Here is a 12,661-nt window from a genome sequence, read left to right on the forward strand (position 1 = left end):
TGTCGTGTGTCATGTTGTGTCATGTTGTGTCGTGTTGTGTCATGTTGTGTCATGTCGTGTCATGTCGTGTCATGTCGTGTCATGTCGTGTCATGTTATGTCATGTCGTGTCATGTTGTGTCATGTCGTGTCATGTTGTGTCATGTTGTGTTGTGTGGTGTCCCTCAGACTCCACCAAGATCACCTTGGCCCCCTCCAACGCTGATGTCACGGTGGGCCAGACCGCCTGGATGCAGTGTGCCGCGTCACATGACTCCTCGCTGGACATCACCTTCATCTGGTCCTTGGACGGACACACCATTGACCTTGACCAGCAAGACCAGCACTATGAACACCCCCTGGTGAGTGAGTAGTGGTTTTATCTGCTGGCACACTGTCTTTATGACAGAATAGTGGTTTTATGTAGAAACCCTGTTTCCATATGAGTTGGGAAATTGTGTTAGATGTACATATAAACAGAATACAATGATTTGCAAATCCTTTTCAAGCCATATTCAGTTGAATATGCTACAAAGACAACATATTTGATGTTCAAACTCATAAACTTTTTTTTTTTTTGCAAATAATAATTAACTTAGAATTAATGGCTGCAACACGTGCCAAAGTAGTTGGGAACGAGCATGTTCACCACTGTGTTACATCACCTTTTCTTTTAACAACACTCAATAAACGTTTGGGAACTGAGGAAACTAATTGTTGAAGCTTTGAAAGTGGAATTCTTTCCCATTCTTGCTTGATGTACAGCTTCAGTCACTATTTGCTCACACAGTTGTGGACAAAAAGGGTGTACCTCGCCCCATCCTTTCTTGTGAAAGACTGAGCATTTTTTGGGAAGCTGTTTTTATACCCAATCATGGCACCCACCTGTTATCAATTAGCCTGCACACCTGTGGGATGTTCCAAGTAAGTGTTTGATGAGCATTCCTCAACTTTATCAGTATTTATTGACACCTTTCCCAATTTCTTTGTCACGTGTTGCTGGCATCGAATTCTACAGTTAATGATTATTTTCAAAAATAAAAAAAGTTTATGAGTTTGAACATCCGAGGATGTTGTAGTCGTAATGATTTGTGCAGTCCTTTGAGACATTTGTGATTTGGGGCTATATAAATAAACATTGATTGATTGATTGATTGAAATATGTTGTCTTTGTAGCATATTCAACTGAATATGGGTTGAAAAGGATTTGCAAATCATTGTATTCTGTTTATCTAACACAATTTTTCCTTTTCCTTTGTCCCACATGCCATTAGACTGTACAACTCCTCTCTGGGGCGGGGAGCGGGGGGTACTAGGATGACAGGGGATGCAAAACAATAACAATGCAATATGTTTTCATAACATGGTCACTACTGCCTACTTTGTCTTGTTATATTCTTATTTTACTGTTATATTTTTATTCCCATTGTTGCTTTTTAGTTTTTATTCTTATTGTAATATTTCTCCATTTTGTTTCCATTTAAACCCCCATTATTTACTTTTTACTTTTATTTAAATTGATCTCAACTCTGTACACTGCTGCTGGAATTTTAATTTTCCTGAAGGAACTCTCCTGAAGGAATCAATAAAGTACTATCTATCTACTATCTATCTATTTCCCAACTCATATGGAAACGGGGTTTGTATGTGTGTTATTAGATAGTCTGCCATAAAGACCATGTTCCCCTGGTCAGATGTTACTGGATGAGCTTTAGGATGAACACACATGTGATCTTTGAGTCCTCAAGATGAGTATTACTGCATCATAAAGTCTATGAAGTACACTAAAGATGAGTACTACAGCATGGTAAAGTCTATGAAGTACACTAAAGATGAGTACTACTGCATCATAAAGTCTATGAAGTACACTAAAGATGAGTACTACTGCATGGTAAAGTCTATGAAGTACACTAAAGATGAGTACTACTGCATCATAAAGTCTATGAAGTACACTAAAGATGAGTACTACTGCATGGTAAAGTCTATGAAGTACACTAAAGATGAATAGTACTGCGTGGTCAAGTCTATGAAGTACACTAAAGATGAATAGTGCTGCGTGGTCAGTCTATGAAGTGCACTAACACAAACATCCTACTTCTAAATTCTGACTTTGTGCAGAACGGGAGCTCCAGTGGTGAGTTGATGATCAAGAACGCTCAGTTGAAGCACGCTGGAGTCTACACCTGCACCGCCCAGACACCTGTGGACTACATCACTGCCTCTGCCAGCCTGCTCGTTAGAGGTGGGGCTAATTAGCATCTAATCATGCCCTGCATAGTGGTGACTGGCTATGACATGGGTGTCAAACTCTGGCCCGCGGGCCAAATCCGGCCCGCTGTGTAATTTAATTTGGCCCTTGAGGCAATATCAATTTAGCATTAGATCTGGCCTGCCGGTGTTATACAGCGTCGGTGCCGCTGTAACACCACATTCACCGCTAATACTCATACTTGCCAACCCTCCTAATTTTCCCGATACACTCCCGAAGTTCAGTGCCCCTCCTGAAAATCTCCCGGGGCAACCATCCTCCCAAATGGCGGCATAGCTCGGTTGGTAGAGCGGCCGTGCCAGCAACTTGAGGGTTGCAGGTTCAATTCCCACGTCCGCCATCCTAGTCACTGCCGTTGTGTCTTTGGGCAAGACACTTTACCCACCTGCTCCCAGTGCCACCCACACTGGTTTAAATGTAACTTAGATATTGGGTTTCACTATGTAAAGCGCTTTGATTCACTAGAGAAAAGTGCTATACAAAAATAATTCACTAATTCACTTCAAATTTCTACCGATTTCCACCTGGACAACTATATTGGGGGCGTGCATTTAAGCACTCTACAACCTGTCGTCACGTCCGCTTTTCCTCCATACTAACAGTGTGTCACATAATATTTGTGGCTTTTACACTCACACACACGCACAAGTAAATGCAAGGCATACTTGGTCAACAGCCATACAGGTCACACTGAGGGTGGCCGTATAAACAACTTTAGCACTGTTACAAATATGCGCCACACTGTGAACCCACCCCAAACAAGAATGACAAACACATTTCGGGTGAACATCCGCACCGTAACACAACAGAGCAAATACCCAGAAACCCTTGCAGCACTAACTCTTCTGGGAAACTTCCAGCAAACTGACCAATAATTAACGTTTTATTCATGCATTTTTTCTTGCTACTTCAAGGCTTGAATGTTTGATTCATTCATTATTGTTATTTTATTTTCAAATTTATTATTAGCCTTCGGAAAAAATGTGATATTTACCTCAGGAGATTGCAAATAGAAAAAAAGACATAAAATGTTTATTTAGATTTTATTTGATATGCCATTGATATTCTTTTAATTATTATTATTATTATTATTATTATTATTATTATTATTACTTGAAACTGGATTTTGCATGTCACTAAAGTTATATAAGCCTCGCTTGTTCAATATATAATGCAAAACTTGTTTGGGTCCTTATTAAAAGGTTAATTTGTTCAACCTTGGCCCGCGGCTTTGTTCTGTTTAAAATTTTGGCCCACTCGGTATTTGAGTTTGACACCCCTGGCCTATGATGTCATACCTTCTGTGTGTTCATGGCAGTCCATGTCTTTAATCATCTAATTTTTACATCTAGTGTTCCATTGGGAGCTTTTTAGACAAATGTAGCGAGGCAGCTAAGATGAAAGCTCCAAAGAGAGAAGATGGAGTGTGACTCCAGGACAAAACAATATGGAGAAGGTAGAAAAGAGAAGATCCATGATGACTGCTTGGTGTTCCTATAACGAGTCCCAATTGGCTAAGGTTGGAGTGAAAGTGGCCAATCAGAGGCAGGATAGGGCGGCTCCTCCAATCATAAGAGACACTCATGTCACATGACCAGCAGGGAGTCCGAGACAGACGGACGCTTCAAGATGACAAATGAGATTTTTCCTTGAGTGATGAAGATGAAAGCCACAATAATGCGTGTCCTTGGCCATATTTACACACATTTAGAGAAATCATTGAAAAGTGGTTTGATTAATCAACACAAATACACTGAATTTGCCTATAAAAGCACAAGCCCTCAGTCTCTTCTTGGATAAAACTCCAGTGCTTATGACAATTGTTTGTAGCTTGTAAGTAAAGAGTGAGGAGAGAACTCAGTCAGTCAGAAGTCAGTCCATGGTCAGACTTTATGTCCATGACAGGACTACAACAATCCCAACCTCCGTCATGGAATGATTATTCCAGATCTTTGGGAGGTAGGATTCCACTACTGACGCCAGTCCTGACCGCTGAATGGTCTTGGTTCATGTCCACCACTCTGTTTCTCAGACTGTGGGTTTGGACCCAGACTGATCCATCCTGACTGAATCTTTATTTTCCCTATCAGGACTTGTCATGTTCCAGTGGAAGGAGAAAACAGGAGCAGCTCATTATCACTGGTCATTATCACTGGTCACTGGTCATTAGCACTGGTCACTGGTCATTATCACTGATCATTAGCACTGGTCACTGGTCATTAGCACTGGTCACTGGTCATTAGCACTGATCATTAGCACTGATCATTAGCACTGCTCATTAGCACTGCTCATTATCACTGGTCACTGGTCATTAGCACTGGTCATTAGCACTGGTCACTGGTCATTATCACTGATCATTAGCACTTGTCATTAGCACTGGTCACTGGTCATTATCACTGATCATTAGCACTGGTCATTAGCACTGGTCACTGGTCATTATCACTGATCATTAGCACTGGTCATTAGCACTGGTAACTGGTCATTATCACTGATCATTAGCACTGGTCATTAGCACTGGTCACTGGTCATTAGCACTGATCATTAGCACTGGTCATTAGCACTGGTCACTGGTCATTAGCACTGATCATTAGCACTGGTCATTAGCACTGGTCACTGGTCATTAGCACTGATCATTAGCACTGGTCACTGGTCATTAGCACTGGTCACTGGTCAATAGCCAGGCTTTCTTTCACTCCACTCTTCTTTGCACTTTCACACAGTAACCTAACAGGATGTTCATCAACCTTTAAAAGCCCTCCTCTCAGATGTGCGTGGCTGCAGGGAGAGTTGCCAGTTCAAACCCTGCATTCTTTCACTGCTGTTGTGTCTTTGGGCAAGGCACTTTGCCCACATTGCTGCATCAATGTCAATAAGTGTTAGATGGTGGTGGCGAGTGGGCAGCCATGTTTGTGTTGCTCACAACACTGTGGGATTATGGACTCAATCCACTGTGGGACTGTGGACTCAATCCACTGTGGGACTGGGGACTCTATCCACTGTGGGACTGTGGACTCAATCCACTGTGGGACTGTGGACTCAATCCACTGTGGGACTGGGGACTCAATCCACTGTGGGACTGGGGACTCAATCCACTGTGGGACTGGGGACTCAATCCACTGTGGGACTGTGGACTCAATCCACTGTGGGACTGTGGACTCTATCCACTGTGGGACTGTGGACTCAATCCACTGTGGGACTGTGGACTCTATCCACTGTGGGACTGTGGACTCAATCCACTGTGGGACTGTGGACTCAATCCACTGTGGGACTGGGGACTCAATCCACTGTGGGACTGTGGACTCAATCCACTGTGGGACTGTGGACTCAATCCACTGTGGGACTGTGGACTCAATCCACTGTGGGACTCTGGACTCTATCCACTGTGGGATTGTGGACTCAATCCACTGGGGGACTGGGGACTCAATCCACTCCACTGTGGGACTGTGGACTCAATCCACTGTGGGACTGTGGACTCTATCCACTGTGGGATTGTGGACTCAATCCACTGGGGCACTGGGGACTCAATCCACTCCACTGTGGGACTGTGGACTCAATCCGCTGTGGGACTGTGGACTCTATCCACTGTGGGATTGTGGACTCAATCCACTGTGGACTCAATCCACTGTGGGACTGTGGACTCTATTCACTGTGGGATTGTGGACTCAATCCACTGTGGGACTGTGGACTCTATCCACTGTGGGACTGTGGACTCAATCCACTGTGGGACTGTGGACTCAATCCACTGTGGGACTGTGGACTCAATCCAAGATGGCCTCTCACAGTTGGCAGCCGGGCATCTTCAGGCACCATAAAAAAAAAATGTAATCAAATAAACTTTTTTTTTTAACAAATTAAACTTGTAAATGTAAATGTCCAAAAATATGAGGGGTAGTTAAATAGGTTTATAAATGTGTTTTTCCATTTCTGCCAGAGCGTGAAGTATACAAGTATTATTTTTCAAATATTTTTTTTACCACTTTAATGTTTTAAAATAATTATAATAATAATATATTTTTCTAGATGGTTTTTTTGTTATTTTTAGATGTATGTATTTGAATATTCATCATAGGTTGATTGGCAACACTAAATGGTCCCTAGTGTGTGAATGTTGTCTGTCTATCTGTGTTGGCCCTGTGATGAGGTGGTGACTTGTCCAGGGTGTATACCGCCTTCCGCCCGATTGTAGCTAAAATAGGCGCCAGTGCACCCCGCGACCCCAAAAGGGAATAAGCGGTAAAAAATGGATGGATGGATATACTGTAGTTTTAATCATTAATTTATCAAGGGGCGTCGCATTCAGGAAGTGCTGTTTGGCTATGTCCAAGGCTATAATGGGGAGGGGACTTACCCGAGCCCCTGTCTTTACATAACTTCCACAAAGTAAGGAAATGTTTTATTTGATTAGTTCTGATAAATACCTTTCACTGGTAACCTCTTTTATGAAATGTTTATTCCAGTTCTTTGGGAGGTATGATTCCCATTCATTTACTCTTAAAAGCCTTCATTCAACATTTTAAAATGTAAAAGTGGAATGAAGAGTACGTGATAGAGCTGTGATGCAGTGAGGCTGCAATAAGTGCAGAGCAGACACTGGCAGCATCTAAAGGAGTGGACTTTCACTTGAAGAAGGTGTAACATGTATGTGGAAGGCTGCACGTATGAAAGCTGGCATTTATCTACCGTCTCCATCAAGCAACACTCACTGCTCCTCTCTTCTCCCCAGGACCCCCCGGGGCCCCAGCGGGGGTGCGAGTGAGGGACAAAAGTGAGAGGAACGTAACGCTGCAGTGGAGCCGAGGAGCAGACAACCACAGCCCCATCTCCAAATATAACATCCAGTGCAGGGACGCCTCCTCGCAGGAAGTGTGGAGGAACGCCAGCACATGTGAGAAGGACATGTGGACCAGACACATCACATTAGTTGTCTCAGGTCCACACCAGACACATCACATTAGTTGTCTCAGGTCCACAGCAGACACATCACATTAGTTGTCTCAGGTCCACACCAGAGACATCACATTAGTTGTCTCAGGTCCACAGCAGACACATCACATTAGTTGTTTCAGGTCCACAGCAGACACATCACTTTAGTTGTCTCAGGTTCAAACCAGACACATCACATTAGTTGTATCAGGTCAACACCAGGCACATTACATTAGTTGTCTCAGGTCCACAGCAGACACATCACTTTAGTTGTCTCAGGTTCACACCAGACACATCATATTAGTTGTCTCAGGTCCACACCAGACACATCATATAAATTGTGACAGGTCCACACCAGACACATCACATTAGTTGTCTCAGGTCCACACCAGACACATCACATTAGTTGTCTCAGGTCCACACCAGACACATCACATTAGTTGTCTCAGGTCCACACCAGACACATCACATTAGTTGTCTCAGGTCCACACCAGACACATCATATAAGTTGTGACAGGTCCACACCAGACACATCATATAAGTTGTCTCAGGTCCACACCAGACACATCACATTAGTTGTCTCAGGTCCACACCAGACACATCACATTAGTTGTCTCAGGTCCACACCAGACACATCATATTAGTTGTCTCAGGTCCACACCAGACACATCATATAAGTTGTGTCAGGTCCACACCAGACACATCACATTAGTTGTCTCAGGTCCACACCAGACACATCACATTAGTTGTCTCAGGTCCACACCAGACACATCACATTAGTTGTCTCAGGTCCACACCAGACACATCACATTAGTTGTCTCAGGTCCACACCAGACACATCACATTAGTTGTCTCAGGTCCACACCAGACACATCATATAAGTTGTGACAGGTCCACACCAGACACATCATATAAGTTGTGACAGGTCCACACCAGACACATCATATACGTTGTGACAGGTCCACACCAGACACATCATATAAGTTGTCTGAGGTTCCACACCAGACACATCACATTAGTTGTCTCAGGTCCACACCAGACACATCACATTAGTTGTCTCAGGTCCACACCAGACACATCATATTAGTTGTCTCAGGTCCACACCAGACACATCATATAAGTTGTGTCAGGTCCACACCCGACACATCACATTAGTTGTCTCAGGTCCACACCAGACACATCACATTAGTTGTCTCAGGTCCACACCAGACACATCACATTAGTTGTCTCAGGTCCACACCACACACATCATATAAGTTGTGACAGGTCCACACCAGACACATCATATAAGTTGTCTCAGGTCCACACCAGACACATCATATTAGTTGTCTCAGGTCCACACCAGACACATCACATTAGTTGTCTCAGGTCCAAACCAGACACATCTTATTAGTTGTCTCAGGTCCACACCAGACACATCATATAAGTTCTGTCAGGTCCACACCAGACACATCACATTAGTTGTCTCAGGTCCACACCAGACACATCACATTAGTTGTCTCAGGACCACACCAGACACATCATATAAGTTGTGACAGGTCCACACCAGACACATCATATTAGTTGTCTCAGGTCCACACCAGACACATCATATAAGTTGTGACAGGTCCACACCAGACACATCATATTAGTTGTCTCAGGTCCACACCAGACACATCATATAAGTTGTGACAGGTCCACACCAGACACATCACATTAGTTGTCTCAGGTCCACACCAGACACATCACATTAGTTGTCTCAGGTCCACACCAGACACATCATATAAGTTGTGACAGGTCCACACCAGACACATCATATAAGTTGTGACAGGTCCACACCAGACACATCACATTAGTTGTCTCAGGTCCACACCAGACACATCATATAACTTGTGACAGGTCCACACCAGACACATCACATTAGTTGTGACAGGTCCACACCAGACACATCATATAAGTTGTGACAGGTCCACACCAGACACATCACATTAGTTTTCTCAGGTCCACACCAGGCACATCACATTAGTTGTCTCAGGTCCACACCAGACACATCATATTAGTTGTCTCAGGTCCACACCAGACACATCACATTAGTTGTCTCAGGTCCACACCAGACACATCATATTAGTTGTCTCAGGTCCACACCAGACACATCACATTAGTTGTCTCAGGTCCACACCAGACACATCATATTAGTTGTCTCAGGTCCACACCAGACACATCATATAAGTTGTGACAGGTCCACACCAGACACATCATATTAGTTGTCTCAGGTCCACACCAGACACATCACATTAGTTGTCTCAGGTCAAAACCAGACACATCTTATTAGTTGTCTCAGGTCCACACCAGACACATCATATAAGTTCTGTCAGGTCCACACCAGACACATCACATTAGTTGTCTCAGGTCCACACCAGACACATCACATTAGTTGTCTCAGGACCACACCAGACACATCATATAAGTTGTGACAGGTCCACACCAGACACATCATATTAGTTGTCTCAGGTCCACACCAGACACATCATATTAGTTGTCTCAGGTCCACACCAGACACATCACATTAGTTGTCTCAGGTCCACACCAGACACATCATATAAGTTGTGACAGGTCCACACCAGACACATCATATTAGTTGTCTCAGGTCCACACCAGACACATCACATTAGTTGTCTCAGGTCCAAACCAGACACATCTTATTAGTTGTCTCAGGTCCACACCAGACACATCATATAAGTTCTGTCAGGTCCACACCAGACACATCACATTAGTTGTCTCAGGTCCACACCAGACACATCACATTAGTTGTCTCAGGTCCACACCAGACACATCACATTAGTTGTCTCAGGTCCACACCAGACACATCACATTAGTTGTCTCAGGACCACACCAGACACATCATATTAGTTGTCTCAGGTCCACACCAGACACATCATATTAGTTGTCTCAGGTCCACACCAGACACATCACATTAGTTGTCTCAGGTCCACACCAGACACATCATATAAGTTGTGACAGGTCCACACCAGACACATCATATTAGTTGTCTCAGGTCCACACCAGACACATCATATAAGTTGTGACAGGTCCACACCAGACACATCACATTAGTTGTCTCAGGTCCACACGAGACACATCATATAACTTGTGACAGGTCCACACCAGACACATCACATTAGTTGTGACAGGTCCACACCAGACACATCATATAAGTTGTGACAGGTCCACACCAGACACATCACATTAGTTGTCTCAGGTCCACACCAGGCACATCACATTAGTTGTCTCAGGTCCACACCAGACACATCATATTAGTTGTCTCAGGTCCACACCAGACACATCACATTAGTTGTCTCAGGTCCACACCAGACACATCATATTAGTTGTCTCAGGTCCACACCAGACACATCACATTAGTTGTCTCAGGGCCACACCAGACACATCACATTAGTTGTCTCAGGTCCACACCAGACACATAGCATTAGTTGTCTCAGGTCCACACCAGACACATCACATTAGTTGTCTCAGGTCCACACCAGACACATCATATAAGTTGGGACAGGTCCACACCAGACACATCATATAAGTTGGGACAGGTCCACACCAGACACATCATATAAGTTGTCTCAGGTCCACACCAGACACATCATATAAGTTGTGACAGGTCCACACCAGACACATCATATAAGTTGTTTCAGGTCCACACCAGACACATCATATAAGTTGTGTCAGGTCCACACCAGACACTTCATATAAGTTGTGTCAGGTCCACACCAGACACATCATATAAGTTGTGACAGGTCCACACCAGACACATCATATAAGTTGTGACAGGTCCACACCAGACACATCATATTAGTTGTCTCAGGTCCACACCAGACACATCATATTAGTTGTCTCAGGTCCACACCAGACACATCATATAAATTGTGACAGGTCCACACCAGACACATCACATTAGTTGTCTCAGGTCCACACCAGACACATCACATTAGTTGTCTCAGGTCCACACCAGACACATCACATTAGTTGTCTCAGGTCCACACCAGACACATCACATTAGTTGTCTCAGGTCCACACCAGACACATCATATAAGTTGTGACAGGTCCACACCAGACACATCATATAAGTTGTCTCAGGTCCACACCAGACACATCACATTAGTTGTCTCAGGTCCACACCAGACACATCACATTAGTTGTCTCAGGTCCACACCAGACACATCATATTAGTTGTCTCAGGTCCACACCAGACACATCATATAAGTTGTGTCAGGTCCACACCAGACACATCACATTAGTTGTCTCAGGTCCACACCAGACACATCACATTAGTTGTCTCAGGTCCACACCAGACACATCACATTAGTTGTCTCAGGTCCACACCAGACACATCACATTAGTTGTCTCAGGTCCACACCAGACACATCACATTAGTTGTCTCAGGTCCACACCAGACACATCATATAAGTTGTGACAGGTCCACACCAGACACATCATATAAGTTGTGACAGGTCCACACCAGACACATCATATACGTTGTGACAGGTCCACACCAGACACATCATATAAGTTGTCTGAGGTTCCACACCAGACACATCACATTAGTTGTCTCAGGTCCACACCAGACACATCACATTAGTTGTCTCAGGTCCACACCAGACACATCATATTAGTTGTCTCAGGTCCACACCAGACACATCATATAAGTTGTGTCAGGTCCACACCAGACACATCACATTAGTTGTCTCAGGTCCACACCAGACACATCACATTAGTTGTCTCAGGTCCACACCAGACACATCACATTAGTTGTCTCAGGTCCACACCACACACATCATATAAGTTGTGACAGGTCCACACCAGACACATCATATAAGTTGTCTCAGGTCCACACCAGACACATCATATTAGTTGTCTCAGGTCCACACCAGACACATCACATTAGTTGTCTCAGGTCCAAACCAGACACATCTTATTAGTTGTCTCAGGTCCACACCAGACACATCATATAAGTTCTGTCAGGTCCACACCAGACACATCACATTAGTTGTCTCAGGTCCACACCAGACACATCACATTAGTTGTCTCAGGTCCACACCAGACACATCACATTAGTTGTCTCAGGACCACACCAGACACATCATATAAGTTGTGACAGGTCCACACCAGACACATCATATTAGTTGTCTCAGGTCCACACCAGACACATCATATTAGTTGTCTCAGGTCCACACCAGACACATCACATTAGTTGTCTCAGGTCCACACCAGACACATCATATAAGTTGTGACAGGTCCACACCAGACACATCATATTAGTTGTCTCAGGTCCACACCAGACACATCATATAAGTTGTGACAGGTCCACACCAGACACATCACATTAGTTGTCTCAGGTCCACACCAGACACATCATATAACTTGTGACAGGTCCACACCAGACACATCACATTAGTTGTGACAGGTCCACACCAGACACATCATATAAGTTGTGACAGGTCCACAC

General features: G+C 44.1%; 1 protein-coding gene across 1 annotated transcript in view; it reads left to right on the forward strand.

Moving 5' to 3' along the window:
• Positions 1-12,661, forward strand: part of cntn1a (contactin 1a) — a 114,097-nt gene that overhangs the window by 71,631 nt on the left and 29,805 nt on the right. The window contains exons 14-16 of the mRNA XM_061917045.1: positions 168-340; positions 2,097-2,220; positions 6,971-7,132. Of these exons, the coding sequence (XP_061773029.1) occupies positions 168-340; positions 2,097-2,220; positions 6,971-7,132 (459 nt within the window). The remainder of the gene's footprint in view (positions 1-167; positions 341-2,096; positions 2,221-6,970; positions 7,133-12,661) is intronic.

This window comes from Nerophis ophidion, linkage group LG12 (genome assembly GCF_033978795.1).
Source record: "Nerophis ophidion isolate RoL-2023_Sa linkage group LG12, RoL_Noph_v1.0, whole genome shotgun sequence".
Classification (NCBI taxonomy): domain Eukaryota; kingdom Metazoa; phylum Chordata; class Actinopteri; order Syngnathiformes; family Syngnathidae; genus Nerophis; species Nerophis ophidion.